Source organism: Mustela erminea, chromosome 20 (genome assembly GCF_009829155.1).
Source record: "Mustela erminea isolate mMusErm1 chromosome 20, mMusErm1.Pri, whole genome shotgun sequence".
NCBI lineage: Eukaryota > Metazoa > Chordata > Mammalia > Carnivora > Mustelidae > Mustela > Mustela erminea.
Window position 1 is genome coordinate 40,089,415 of NC_045633.1, and position 16,088 is coordinate 40,105,502.

Genomic DNA, 16,088 nt, shown 5'->3' on the forward strand with positions numbered 1-16,088 from the left:
ATAGTATATTTATTAATATACTCTGTATATCCATTAACTAATTATTATAGTTTTTTCTTAATACTTTCCATTTTAACTTGTATATTGGGGTTAAAAGTTGTTTGCATATTATTTCCTCCACATACTTGTGTTTCATGGTAAGGAAAATGTGGAAAAAATTGTGTCTAATAAAAATATTTATTTGTATTCCCCACAGCGGAATCCCTTGCTTTAGGCTCTACTCAGTAGGTAGTTTTCATTTGTGTGCATGGCTGGATGATAATGCTTGCAAAAATTAATTTGCACATATTTACTACCAAGTCTTAAAATTCAAGACTGTGTAATGCCTTGTTTGAATAAACTTACTATGATATTCTTGTCTCTATTGATTTCCATAACAGAAAAAAAAAAACAGTAGGCCATATTGTTATCAGGGAACATAACTGAAATTGTTCTTACTTTTAGGGACAACTACCTTTTGCTGTAGTAGGGAGTATGGATGAAGTTAAAGTTGGAAAAAGAATGGTCAGAGGCCGTCAGTACCCTTGGGGAGTTTTACAAGGTAAATGCGATGAAAGTGAGCAGGTTTGCTCTGGAAAGTGTGTGTGTGTGTGTGTGTGTGTGTGTGTGTGTATGTGTGTGTGTGTTCTCATAGTCTTAAAATATTTTAACTTGAGTCAATATTGGTAGTTGTTGTTAAAGAATAAATGAAGGGTTACTCATGAAGAGCACAAATCTTTTCCATATAAGTGAATTCTTATTTTGACTATAATTCATTCTCATAAGAGTTTCCTAGGTGGTACTTTAGAAAAATATTCACAGATTTTTGTTAGAACCTCCTCATTTACCCCAGTCTGACATATGCATGCTATCTCTCTATGCATACAGAATTGCATTAAGAATGTTGGAAAGTGACTTGAACAAAAGAACTTTGAACAAAATTGAATCATAAATATCAGTGTTTAAAACCTGTTGCATAAATAAATTACTGCTTAATTTATAAAGCATTTTTGAGAGGTTACTAGACAAAAAGGATGGTAAAGTATTTTTAAAATAAAGAAAGGTAATTTACCTTTGGAAACATTATGCTTAAATATTTATTAAATATTATTATTAGTTATCTAACATTTTAATATTTAATTTAATTAATATTTAATTTAATTTAATATTATTTAGCTATCTAAAAATTTATTAAATGTTATTATTAGCTATCTAACATTGTGATGGTTGAAATAGTATAAAAGGCAGTCATTTATTCTCTGGTTTATATAGTTGTAATATAAATTATTGGGGATTAGATTATCTCCACTTATACTAGTTTCCAAAATATTGTTTTATTAATAGGTATCTTAAAAATTAAATATATGAAACATACTTAAAAACAATATACCTCAATGAATATTAAGTTTGGTTACAGGGGTGCCTGGGTGGCTCAGTGGGTTGGGCCGCTGCCTTCAGCTCAGGTCATGATCTCAGGGTCCTGGGATCGAGTCCCGCATCGGGCTCTCTTCCCTATCTCTCTCTCTGGCTGCCTCTCCGTCTACTTGTGATTTCTCTCTGTCAAATTAATAAATAAAATCTTTAAAAAAAAAGTTTGGTTACAATATCATGCACAATAAAATATATATAATGCTCAGTAGTCTGGATATGACAAACACAGGAGAGAGCCATGTAAATTTATTGATTGATTTTAAATATTGCTAATTTTGTTTCATGAATATGGGATATAAATACTGTTTGGGAACTAAATCATGCATAGTTTTTAATGCCCTCATGGTAACAGGATTTATATTAATGAAATTATTTACTTTAGTGAAATTAGATAACAGTCTTTGTTAGTGCTCTATGAAATACCTTGGGGGCAGTTTGTAAAATGCTAACAATAATTAACAAAAAACTACACTGTACACTAATATGAATGTTAATTCAATTCCTTATTTATTCATTGGCTAATAAATATAAAGCAAATGTCCTTATCCAAAAATAAACTCTGCCTATAATAGATATATACCATATAATCATAGTTACAGTCCCAAAGAATTATATCTATTAATTATAAAAATCTCTTAGCTGTTTTTTTTAGCCCTTTTTTCTTTTTTTCTTTTTTTAAAAATTTCTTTTCAGTGTAACAGTATTCATTGTTTTTTGCACCACACCCAGTGCTCCATGCAATACGTGCCCTCTCTAATACCCACCACCTGGTTCCCCCAACCTCCCACCCCACGACCCTTCAAAACCCTCAGGCTGTTTTTCAGAGTCCATGGTCTCTCATGGTTCACCTCCCCTTCCAATTTCCCCCAACTCCCTTCTCTCCATCTTCCTTCGTCCTCCATGCTATTTGTTATGCTCCACAAATAGGTGAAACCATATGATAACTGACTCTCTCTGCTTGACTGATTTCACTCAGCATAATCTCTTCCAGTCCTGTCCATGTTGCTACAAAAGTTGGGTATTCATCCTTTCTGATGGAGGCATAATACTCCATAGTGTATATGGACCACATTTTCCTTATCCATTCATCCGTTGAAGGGCATCTTGGTTCTTTCCACAGTTTGGCGACCGTGGCCATTGCTGCTATAAACATTGGGGTACAGATGGCCCTTCTTTTCACTCCATCTGTATCTTTGGGGTAAATACCTGGCAGTGCAATCGCAGGGTCATAGGGAAGCTCTATTTTTAATTTCTTGAGGAATCTCCACACTGTTCTCCAAAGTGGCTGCACCAACTTGCATTCCCACCAATAGTGTAAGAGGGTTCCCCTTTCTCCACATTCCCTCCAACACATGTTGTTTCCTGTCTTGCTAATTTTGGCCATTCTAACTGGTGCAAGGTGGTATCTCAATGTGGTTTTAATTTGAATCTCCCTGATGATGAGCATTTTTTCATGCGTCTGATAGCTATTTGTATGTCTTCATTGGAGAAGTGTCTGTTAATGTCTTCTGCCCATTTTTTGATATGATTGTCTGTTTTGTGTGTGTTGAGTTTCAGGAGTTCTTTATAGATCCTGGATATCAATCTTTTGCCTGTACTGTCATTTGCAAATATCTTCTCCCATTCCGTGGGTTGCCTCTTTGTTTTCTTGACTGTTTCCTTTGCTGTGCAGAAGCTTTTGATCTTGATGAAGTCCCAAAAGTTCATCTTCTCTTTTGTTTTCTTTGCCTTTGGAGACATATCTTGAAAGAAGTTGCTGTGGCTGATATCGAAGAGGTTACTGCCTATGTTCTCCTCTAGGATTCTGATGGATTCCTGTCTCATGTTGAGGTCTTTTATCCATTTTGAGTTTCTCTTTGTGTACGGTGTAAGAGAATGGTCGAGTTTCATTCTTCTCCATATAGCTGTTCAGTTTTCCCAGCACCATTTATTGAAGAGACTGTCTTTTTTCCACTGTATATTTTTTCCTGTTTTGTCAAAGATTATTTGACCATAGAGTTGATAGTCCATATCTGGGCTCTCTACTCTGTTCCACTGGTTTATGTGTCTGTTTTTATGCCAGTACCATGCTGTCTTGGTGATCACAGCTTTGTAGTAAAGTTTGAAATCAGGTAACATGATGCCCCCAGTTTTACTTTTGTTTTTCAACATTTCCTTAGTGATTCGGGGTCTCTTCTGATTCCAATAGATTCTTGGATTGTTTGCTCTAGCTCTTTGAAAACTACTGGTGGAATTTTGATCGGAATGGCATTGAAAGTATAGATTGCTCTAGGCAGTATAGATATTTTAACAATGTTTATTCTTCTGATCTAAGAGCATGGAATGATCTTCCATCTTTTTGGGTCTTCTTCAATTTCTTTCATGAGTGTCCTGTAGTTCCTTGAGTACAGATCCTTTACCTCTTTGGTTAGGTTTATTCCCAGGTATCTTATGGTTCTTGGTGCTATTGTAAATGGAATCGATTCTCTAATTTCCCTTTCTGTATTTTCACTGTTAGTGTATAAGAAAGCCACTGATTTCTGTACATTGACTTTGTATCCTGCCACATTACTGAATTGCTGTATGAGTTCTATAGTTATGGGGGTGGAGTCTTTTGGGTTTTTCATATAAAGAATCATGTCATCTGCGAAGAGAGAGAGTTTGGCTTCTTCATTGCCAATTTGGATACCTTTTATTTCTCTTTGTTGTCTGATTGCTGTTGCTAGGACTTCTAATACTATGTTGAACAAGAGTGGTGAGAGTGGGCATCCTTGTCGTGTTCCTGATCTCAACGGGAAGGCTGCAAGCTTTTTCCCATTGAGGATGATATTTGCTGTGGGTCTTTCATAGATAGATTTTATGAAGTTCAGGAATGTTCCCTCTATCCCTATACTTTGAAACGTTTTAATCAGGAACGGATGCTGGATTTTGTCGAATGCTTTTTCTGCATCAATTGAGAGGACCATGTGGTTCTTCTCTCTTCTCTTATTAATTTGTTCTATCACATTGATTGATTTGTGAATGATGAACCATCCTTGTAGCCCAGGAATGAATCCCACCTGGTCATGGTGGATAATCTTTTAAATGTGCTGTTGGATCCTGTTTGCTAGGATCTTGTTGAGAATCTTAGCATCCATATTCATCAGTGATATTGGTCTGAAATTCTCCTTTTTGGTAGGGTCTTTGCCTAGTTTGGGAATCAAGGCAATGCTGGCTTCATAGAAAGAGTCTGGAAATTTTCCTTTTGCTTCAATTTTTTGAAACAGCTTCAGGAGAATAGGTGTTATTTCTTCTTTGAAAGTTTGGTAGAATTCCCCAGGGAATCCATCAGGTCCTGGGCTCTTGTTTTTTGGAAGGTTTTTGATCACTGCTTTAATCTCGTTACTAGATATCAGTCTATTCAGATTGTCAATTTCTTCCTGGTTCAATTTTGGAAGCTTATAGTTTTCCAGGAATGCATCCATTTCATCTAGGTTGCTTAGCTTATTGGCATATAACTGTTGATAATAACTTCTGATGATTGTTTCTACTTCCTTGGTGTTAGTTGTGATCTCTCCCTTTTCATTCATAATTTTATGAATTTTGGCTTTCTCTCTTTTATTTTGGATTAGTGTGGCCAATGGTTTATCGATCTTATTGATTCTTTAAAAAAACCAGCTTCTAGTTTCATTGAGAAACGTATCAGTCTGCTCTCCTTTGGGTGCTGCAGAGCCCATATAAATTCCCCCTTGGCAGCTGGTAGAGCAGGTTCCGAGTTGCAGTCCCTGGGGATGCAGGATCTTCTGCTTGTACCCAAAACCATGGCAGCAGCGGCTGTCTGGGAAGCTCCAGACCACCTGAGAGGTTCCAAGCAGCGATCACACACTGAGATTTTCCTGCTGGCCCTGGGCTGGGAGTGCCTGGTCTTTCTGGGTCTAAGAGCACCGGGCTTGTGCGCACCTCTCTCAGGGGAGGCTGCAGGTCGCACACGTGTCTCAGGCTCCAGTAGCAGTACACAGGTCTGAGAGCACCAGGCTGGGCCTTCACCACACCTCTCTCAGGGGAGGGTGAGGGGCGTGTCTCAGGCTCTGTAACACAGCTCTGCATTCTGCCATCTGGTGAGGCTCCCAGCCCCTCACAGGAGCTGGACCCCACGTGTTCTCAGGCATGCTGGCAGCTCAGGGACCAAGACCTGGTTTCTCCACCACACTCTCTCTGGCTCAGCGCCAAGGGAGGCTGTCCTGGGTCTGGGGACTTAAGCCCCTGTCCCTAGCCACCCCAATTCCCACAATCCCCCCCCCACTGCGATCCTTTGCTCTTTCTGAGTGCTTTCAACTAGTCTCCAAGTTAATGCTGGTCCCCAGACGCAGGGCACTTTCATATTAGGGGTATTACTTTCCAAACAGTCGTCTCTGGTGGCTCCCTCCCCCTTTTGTTTATCTTCCGGTATCAGTCCGACATTTCCACTCTGCTTTACCTGCCCACTGGCATCTTCTGCCTCTGTAGAGATCCAGACATGTATAATTCTGATCTCTGGCTGATTTCATGGGTGATCTGAGTTCTTTGGTAGGTAATCAGCTCACTTTGGGGTACAAGTTGAAAAGGCACCTCCTCCTACTTCCCTGCCATCTTTTCTCCCTCTTACTGTTATTTTAATTGTGCTTTTCATGCATACTTTCACTCAAGAATACTTATTGGGTGTCAAGGATTGGTAATGAATGTTGGTGTTTTCTTATTTTTCTGCCTAGTGGAAAATGAAAATCACTGTGATTTTGTCAAGCTCCGGGATATGCTTCTTTGTATAAATATGGAAGATCTGAAAGAACAAACCCACATTCAGCATTATGAACGCTATAGGTGCTGCAGACTGAAGAAAATGGGCTTTACTGATGTGGGTCCAGACAACAAGCCACTTAGGTGAGTGGAGAAGATCTTGTCAGAACAAGTTAATGGGTGATTTAGAAATCCCTAACAACCATGAGATTCAATCATTTGGAATGAGAATAACTGTACATTTCACATTCTGGGTCATCTTGAATTATATGTTTATTAATCACCATAGATGGATAGAGTTATTAGCAGCCATGTAATTCAAGGGACCATTTATATGCTCAAAATGAGTATTCACTATGAATATATGTTGAAATGTGTTTCCAAAAAAATATTATTTTGTTTTTATTTTTGTATTTTATATGAAATAGATGTTCATGAAGGAGATTTTCAAAATTGGCAAAGATTAATAAAGATTGGCAAAGGATATTGAGAAGGATGGCAAAGGGCATTGAATGTTGGATGAAGGAAAGAGGAAAAGCAACAGAAATATTGTAGAAGCCAAGTGAAAATAGTTTAAGAGCAGGTGTATTTAGTTATATTTAAGAGGAATAGGATTTGTGCTGCAAAGGATGACAGTGTGGTATGATCCAGGTATATTGATTTTTTAGGTACTTTGAAGACAAACAAAACTGAACTGACTGTCTTTGAATTAAATTTTGAAAGATGTCTGACTTAATTTTTATACTTTTATTTTGGGAGAAGAGATGGACTTTTTAATAAAGATGTGCAAACCGGAATTTTTCCCTCAAAGTCAATTTTTAAAAATGAAGTATAGTTGATACCCAATATTACATTATTCTCAAGTGTACACATAATTATTTGAAAACTTTATACATTATGCTATGCTCACAAGTGTAGCCACCATTTGTCACCATACAACACCATTATGATACCACTGACTATATTTCCTATTCATCCCATGACTTTTTATACCATAACCAGAGGCCTGTACCCCCACTCCCTTTTACCTATTTTTGCCAATCTCCCATTACCCTTCCCCTTGGCAATCACCAGTTTGTTCTCGTATTTATTCTTTTGTTTCTCCTTTTCTTATTTGTTTATTTATTAATTTGTTTTGTTTTTTAGTTTCCACATATAAATGAAATTATATGGTATTTTTCTTTCTGTGTCTGACATTTCCCTTAACATAGTACTCTTAGGTCCGTTCATGTCACAAATAGCAAGATTATTTTTTTTAAGGTTGAGTAATATTCTTTACACACACATACACACATACATACCCACACCACATTTTATTTATCCATTCTCCTATTGATGGAAAATTAGTTTGCCTCCATATCTTGGCTATGGTAAATAATGCTGAAATAAACACAAAAATTCATACATTTCACCTATTTTTTTAAAATTAATGCTTCACTTTCTTTGGATAAATAACCAGTAGTGGAATTCCTGGAACATATGGTATTTGTATTTTTAATTTTTTAAGGAATCTCTGTACTCTTTTTCCACAGTGGCTATACCAATTTACATTCTAGCCAACAGTGCATGAGGGTTCCCCTTTGCCACATCTTTACCAACATTTTAAAATTTTTGTCTTTTTGATTCTAACAATTCTGACAGTTGTAAGGTGATATCTCATTGTGATCTGATTTGCATCTCCCTAATGATAATAATGTTGAGCATTTTTTCATGCTTTCGGGCCATCAGTATATTTTCTTTTTTTTTTTCTTTTTTTTTTTTTTTAAATATTTAATTTTTTTTTTATATTTAATATTTAATTTTATCATCAGTATATTTTCATTGGAAAAAATTTATTCATGTTCTTTGCCCATTTTTTATCAGTTTATTATTTTTATAGTGTTGAGTCATATAAGGTCTTTATATATTTTTTAAAAAAATTAAATTTATTTATTTTCAGTATAACAGTATTCATTATTTTTTCACCACACCCAGTGCTCCATGCAATCCGTGCCCTCTATAATACCCACCACCTGGTACCCCAACCCCCCACCCCCCCACCACTTCAACCCCCTCAGATTGTTTTTCAGAGTCCATAGTCTCTCATGATTCACCTCCCCTTCCAATTTCCCCCAACTCCCTTCTCCTAAGTCCCCATGTCCTCCATGCTATTTGTTATGCTCCACAAATAGGTGAAACCATATGATAATTGACTCTCTCTGCTTGACTGATTTCACTCAGCAGAATCTCTTCCAGTCCTGTCCATGTTGCTACAAAAGTTGGGTATTCATCCTTTCTGATGGAGGCATAATACTCCATAGTGTATATGGACCACATCTTCCTTATCCATTCATCCGTTGAAGGGCATCTTGGTTCTTTCCATAGTTTGGCAACCATGGCCATTGCTGCTATAAACATTGGGGTACAGATGGCCCTTCTTTTCACTCCATCTGTATCTTTGGGGTAAATACCCAGCCGTGCAATTGCAGGGTCATAAGGAAGCCCTATTTTTAATTTATTGAGAAATCTCCACACTGTTCTCCAAAGGGGCTGCACCAACCTGCATTCCCACCAACAGTGTAAGACGGTTCCCCTTTCTCCACATCCCCTCCAAAACATGTTCATCATCACTAGCCCTCAGGGAGATTCAAATTAAAACCACATTGAGATATCACCTTATACCAGTTAGAATGGCCAAAATTAACAAGACAGGTTATTAACCCTTTATCAGATATATCATTTGCAAATGATTTTTTCCCATCCAGTAGGTTGCCTTTTTGTTTTGTTGATGGTTTCCTCCACTGTACAAAAACCTTTTATTTTGGTGTAGCCACAATAGTTTACGTTTGCTTTTGTTTCTTTTGCCTGAGGAGTCATAGCTAGAAAATGTTGGTAAAAAAATGTTAGCCAACGTCCAGGAGATTACTGCTTACTTTTTCTCCTGGGATTTTTATGGTTTCAGGTTTCACATTTTGGTATTTAATTAATTTTGAGGCTCTTTTGTGTATGGTATAAGAAACTGGTCTAGTTTCATGCTCTTGCATGTAGCTGTTCAGTTTTCCAGTACCAGCTATTGAAGGGACTATCTTTCACCCATTGTATATTATTGCCTCACTTGTCATATATTAATTGACCATATAACTATATTATGTTATATAAAGATGTTATATATATAATATATAATAATATATAATAATATATTATATTGTCATATATTAATTGACCATATAAACCTGGGTCTGTTTTTGGCCTCTCTACAATGTTCCATTTATCTATGTATCTATTTTTGTGCTACTACTGTACTATTTTGATTATTTTAGTGATGATTGTGATAGTGATGATGATGACGCCTGGCTTAATTTTATTTTTATTTTTAAAAGACTTTTAAAATTTATTTGTCAGTGAGTGAGAGGCAGAGAGAGGAAAATTGGGGGGGGGGTGATAGGCTGAGAGAGAAGCAGACTCCCTGCTGAGCAAGGAGTCCAATGTGGGACTTAGTCCCAGAACCCTAGGATCATGACCTGAGCCAAAGGCAGATGCTTAACTGACTGTCCCACCAAGGCATCCCTACCCAGATTTATTTTAAATAAGAACCTTGTAAAGTAGAGGTTTCCCCAAATTTTATTATCAAAAGATGTGAAAAAGTATGATATATTGAAAAATGATAACAAGAAATCACTAATACAACTGTTTTAAACTTCTACTCTTCTTCAGACATACAATCTATATATTCTTCAATACTAAAACTCCCTTTTTTTACATCTCATGACATAAAAATTTCTATTTCTATACATGAAGAAAATGTTGTTAAATGTCCTTACATGGGACTTAACATACAATATATATTTTTACAGCTTTATTTATATTACAATTTTAATATGATAGTAATAAATTATTTTTTTGTAGTTTTCAAGAGATCTATGAAGCCAAAAGACAGAAGTTCTATGATCACTGTCAGAGGGAAGAAGAAGAACTGAAACAAAAGTTTATGCAGCGAGTAAAGGAGAAAGAAACAACATTTAAAGAATCTGAAAAAGAGGCAAGTATGCTAATCTGGTATAATTTGTATTCATTTTTAGGTGTATTAATCTCAAGCATTTATTTGATGATTTTAGAGAATATTTTCTATTTTTCAAAAGATATTTATGATATGATTATCTGTTTTGTGTGTGTTGAGTTTGAGAAGTTCTTTATAGATCTTGGATATCAACCTTTTGTCTGTATTGTCATTTGCAAATATCTTCTCCCATTCCGTGGGTTGCCTCTTTGTTTTCTTGACTGTTTCCTTTATTGTGCAGGAGCTTTTGATCTTGATGAAGTCTCAAAAGTTCATTTTCTCTTCCGTTTCCTTTGCCTTTGGAGACATATCTTGAAAGAAGTTGCTGTGGCTGATATCAAAGAGGTTACTGCCTATGTTCTCCTCTAGGATTCTGATCGATTCCTGTCTCACGTTGAGGTCTTTTACCCATTTTGAGTTTCTCTTTGTGTACGGTGTAAGAGAATGGTCGCATTTCATTCTTCTACATATAGCTGTCCAATTTTGCCAGCACCATTTGTTGAAGAGACTGTCTTTTCAAAAAATGGGCAGAAGATATGAACAGACACTTCTCCAATGAAGAAAAACAAATGGCTATCAGACACATGAAAAAATGTTCATCATCACTAACCATCAGGGAGATTCAAATTAAAACCACATTGAGATACCACCTTACACCAGTTAGAATGGCCAAAATTAGCAAGACAGGAAACACCATGTGTTGGAGGAGATGTGGAGAAAGGGGAACCCTCTTACACTGTTGGTGGGAATGCAAGTTGGTGCAGCCACTTTGGAGAACAGTGTGGAGATTCCTCAAGAAATTAAAAATAGAGCTTCCCTATGACCCTGCAATTGCACTGCCGGGTATTTACCCCAAAGATACAGATGGAGTGAAAAGAAGGGCATCTGTACCCCAATGTTTATAGCAGCAATGGCCACGGTTGCCAAACTGTGGAAAGAACCAAGATGCCCTTCAACGGATGAATGGATAAGGAAGATGTGGTCCATATACACTATGGAGTATTATGCCTCCATCAGAAAGGATGAATACCCAACTTTTGTAGCAACATGGACGGGACAGGAAGAGATTATGCTGAGTGAAATCAGTCAAGCAGAGAGAGTCAATTATATGACTTCACTTATTTGTGGAGCATAACAAATAGCATGGAGGACAAAGGAAGATGGAGAGGAGAAGGGAGTTGGGGGAAATTGGAAGGGGAGGTGAACCATGAGAGACTATGGACTCTGAAAAACAGCCTGAGGGTTTTGTAGGGGTGGGGGGTGGGAGGTTGGGGGAACCAGGTGGTGGGTGTTAAGTAGGACACATATTGTATGGAGCACTGGGTGTGGTGCAAAAACAATGAATACTGTTACACTGAAAAGAAATTAAAAAGAAAAAGATAGCTATTTATGATACAGGTTTGAACACAAGCTTTAAAAATTAGAGTCAGCAATTTTATTTTTTTCTAGAATATCTAATTCGCTTTTTTTAAAAGTGAAAACAATTTTGTAAGACCTATTTACCTTTGTCTTATCTTATAATTTGGATTTTCAAGCATAAATTTTAATTTATAACAAATTCAAGCTACTGACTTCTGTGAAGAGTCATTACTCTCTAACACTGCTGCTGCATTAGAAAATTTTCTTCCCTTTTATAAGTAAGTGGATAAATATTCACTAACATAAGACCTCAAGAACTTTTAGTTGATGAATCATGTGAGTTTTTTTCATTTCTTTATGTTTCCAAAGAAATGGAAAAAAGACTACTTATATAATTTTGATTATTTGCACCAATGCTTTTTTAACAAAAATATATTTGAAATCAAAAATATCGTTCTCTCAAGTGAATGTGGTTTTAACTTAAGAATTTAGTTTAAGGGTGCCTGGGTGGCTCAGTGGGTTAAGCCTCTTCCTTCGGCCCAGGTCATGGTCTCAGGGTCCTGGGATCGAGCCCTGCATTGGGCTCTCTGCTCAGCAGGGAGCCTGCTTCCCTTCTTCTCTCTCTCTGTCTGCCTCTCTGCCTACTTGTGATCTCTGTCAAATAAATAAATAAAATCTTTAAAAAAAAAAAGAATTTAGTTTAAAGCAGAAATAGGTCAATTGAACTTTTTCAATAGAAGCAAGATAGTGATTAGGTGCTGTATACCAGATGTCTCAATCATGGTTAATTGAACTATAAGTAATAAAAATTCTATTATCTTAAAGATAAAGGTAAAGTTTAGAAGTATTCAAGGGTTTCCTATGGAATCTAAGAACAGACAGTATAGTTGGATCTTAGGATAACTTAAACCCAGAGTACAAAGTGACCAAAAACCAAATCAATAATTTAAATCCTCTATTTTTCCCCCCTACCTTATTTGTGTACATCTGTTTTTCTCCAGTTCTTCAGTTATATGTTCCTTCAAGAAGAACCAAACAAAAATCGGTTGTGCAAACTGAGGAGTTGCCAAAATTCTTAACAGAGATTAATAAATGGCTATAGGAAAAAATTCTGGCAGAAATAAAATATCCAGGACTGTAAAAGTATCCATACAGAACAAAGTGACAGGTAGCAGGCCCTCTAGGCTTTCTTCAGAAAAGGAACAACTTAATCACTGAAAACAGAATAAGCAGACAGAAGCTAGGATTAGCTGACATGGAAAGTGGAGGCTCATAGAGGTAAAATAAGCTTTTAAGCACATCTAGCAGATAGATTAATCAGAATTCAAAATTACAACTTTATAATTTTAAATACTTAAAAATTGATAAGTTTGTACATCTACACATTACTAAAGATTAGTTCATCTTTCTTTTCATTTTTAAAAAAATTTTAAATTTTAATTTCAGTTAGTTTACATACAGTGTTATATTAATTTCAAGTATACAATATAGTGATTCAACACTTCCATATGCCATGCTGGGCTCATCATGTCAACTACAGTCCTTAATTTCCATCAGTCCTTTCCCTCTAGTAACCATCAGTTTGCGCTCTATAATTAAAAGTCTCTCTTTCTTTCTTTCTTTCTTTCTTTCTTTCTTTCTTTCTTTCTTTCTTTCTTTTTGTTGTTAGTTAACACAGAGTACAATACTGGTTTCTGGAGTAGAATTCAGTGATTTGTTACTTACATAAATCATCCAGAATTCATTACAAGTGCTCTCTTTAATAGCCATCACCCATCTGGCTCAACCCCCAACCGCCTCCCTCCATTAACCTTCAGTTTGTTCTCTATCACTAAAAGTCACTTATGGCTTATTTCCCTCACTCCCTTTTTTCTTTCCACCCCCTCCCATATGTTCATATGATTTCTTTGTTAGATTGCATATATGAGAGAGATCATATGGTACTAGTCTTTTTCTGAGTGACTTATTTCACTTAGCATAATACATCCTTGCTCTATCCATGTTGTTGCTAATGGCAAGATTTCATTCTTTTTGATGGGTGAGTAGTACTGTATTGTATATACATACCACTTCTTCTTTATCCATTATCAATGGATGGACATTTGGGCTATCTTTGATTTTTGCTATTGTTAAATATGCTGCTGCAAACATCAGGTATATGTAAACCTTTGAGCCTATATTTCATGTTCTTTGGGTAAATGCCTAGTTAGTGCAATTGCTGTAGGGTAGTTACATTTTTTACTTTTTGAGGAACCTCCATACTGTTTTCCAGAGTGGCTGCACCAGTTTGCATTCCCACTAGCAACACAATAAGTTTCCCTTCTCTCTCCATCCTCACCAACACCTCTTGTTTCCTGTGTTGTTGATTTTCATCATTCTCACAATTGTGAGGTGATATCTCATTGTAGTTTTGATTGTTTTTTCCTGATGATGAGTGATGTTGAGCATCTTTTCATATGTCTGTAGGCCATCCCATATGTTTTCTTTGGAAAAATGTCTACTCATGTCTTTTGCACATTTTATAACTGGACTATTTGTGGTTTTTGGTGGGGGGGTGTTGAGTTTTATAAGTTGGTCGCTTATTTTGGATACTAACACTTCGATTAGATAAGTCATCGGCAAATATCTTCTCCCATTCTGTCAGTTGCCTTTTAGTCTTGTTATTTCTTCACTGTATGAAGCTTTTTATCTTGATAAGTGCAAATAGTTTATTTTACTTTTGTTTCCCTGGCCTCAAGAGACATAACTAGAAATAAGTTGCTATGGCTGATGTCAGAGGTTACTTCCTGTATTCTTCACTAGGATTTTAATGGTTTTCTATGTCATACTGAGATTTTTCATCCATTTTGAGTTTATTTTTGTGTATGGTGTAAGAAAGTGTTCAAGTTTCACTATTTTTTATGTTGCCATTAAATTTTCTCATTGTTTTTATATTTAGTCATTCTGAATGGTGTGAGATAGTATCTCACTGTGGTTTTGATTTGTATTTCTCTCTCTATCTCCCTCTTTTTAGGTTTGAGGAATTATTTTTTATGTTCAGTTAGCCAACATGTAGTACATCATTAGTTTTTGATGTAGTGTTAAACGACTCACTAGTCACATATAAAACCCAGTGCTCATCACAACACATGCCCTCCTTAGTACGCATCACCTGGCTACCCCATCCTCCCACACTCTCCCTTCTGCAACACTCAGTTTATTTCCTGGAGTCCAGAGTCTCTCATGGTTTGTCTCCCTCTCTGATTTCTTCCCATTCAGTTTTCCCTCCCTTCCCCTGTGGTCCTCCACACTATTCCTTAAGTTCACCTCTGAGTGAAACCATATGATTATTGTCTTTCTCTGCTTGACCTATTTCAGCTAACATAATCCTCTTCAGTTCCATCCATGTCCATGCAAATGGTGAGTACTTATCCTTTCTGATGGCTGAGTAGTATTCCATTGTATATATGCGCCACATCTTCTTTATCCTTTCATCTGTTGAAGGGCATGTCAGTTCATTTTACAGTTGGGCTATTGTGAACACTGCTGCTATGGACATTGTGGTGCATATGGCCTTTATTTCCTACATCTATATCTTTGGGGTTACTACCTAGTAGTGCAGTTGCTGGGTCATAGGATAGCTCTATTTTTAATGTCTTGAGGAACCTCTACACTGTTTTTCAGAGTGGCTATAACAGCTTACATCCATACCAACAGTGCCTCTCCAAAACTTGTTTTCTGTCATGTTAATTTTTGTGATTCTAACTGCTATAAGATGATATCTCATTGTGTTTTTGATTTGTATTTTCCTGATGGCTAATGATGTTGAACATTTTTTCATGCGTCTCTTAGTCATTTGTATATCTTCTTTGCAGAAGTGTTTCTTCATGTCTTCTGCCCATTTCTTGATGGGATTATTTCTTTTGTGAGTGTTGAGTTTGAGAAGCTCTTTATAGATCTTGAATATCAGCCCTTTATCTGAAATGTTATTTATAAATATCTTCTCCCTTTCAGTGGATTGCCTCTTTTGTTGACTGTTTCCTCTGCTGTGCAAAAGCTTTTGATCTTGATGAAGTCCCAAACGTTCATTTTTGCTTTTCTTTCCCTTTCCTTTAGAGACATGTCTTGAAAGAAGTTGTTATATCCAGTGTCAAGGAGGTTACTGCCTATGTTCTCCTCTAGGATTTTGACAGATTTCTGTCTCACATTGAGGTCTTTCATTCATTTTCAGTTTATCTTTGTGTATGTTGTAAGAGAATGGTCTAGTTTCATTCTTTTGCATATGGCTGTTCAGTTTTCCTAATACCATTTATTGAAGAGACTGTCGTTTTTCCATTGGTTATTCTTTCTTTCTTTCTTTGTCCAAGATTACTTGACCATAGGGTTGAGGGTCCATTTCTGGGCTCTCTCTTCTGTTCCATTGATCTACATGTCTGTTTTTGTGCCACTGCCATGCTGTCTTGATGATTGCAGCTTTGTAATATAGCTTGAAGTGAGGCATTGTCATGCCTTGGTTTTCTTTTCCAATAATCCCTGGAGATTCAGGGTCTTTTCTGGTTCCATACAAATTTTA

General features: G+C 36.5%; 1 protein-coding gene across 2 annotated transcripts in view; it reads left to right on the top strand.

Moving 5' to 3' along the window:
• SEPTIN14 (septin 14) overlaps positions 1-16,088 on the top strand; it is a 140,974-nt gene that overhangs the window by 99,389 nt on the left and 25,497 nt on the right. For both annotated transcript variants that reach the window (XM_032328067.1, XM_032328068.1), the window contains exons 8-10: positions 445-541; positions 6,117-6,285; positions 10,027-10,159. In XM_032328067.1, the coding sequence (XP_032183958.1) occupies positions 445-541; positions 6,117-6,285; positions 10,027-10,159 (399 nt within the window). The remainder of the gene's footprint in view (positions 1-444; positions 542-6,116; positions 6,286-10,026; positions 10,160-16,088) is intronic.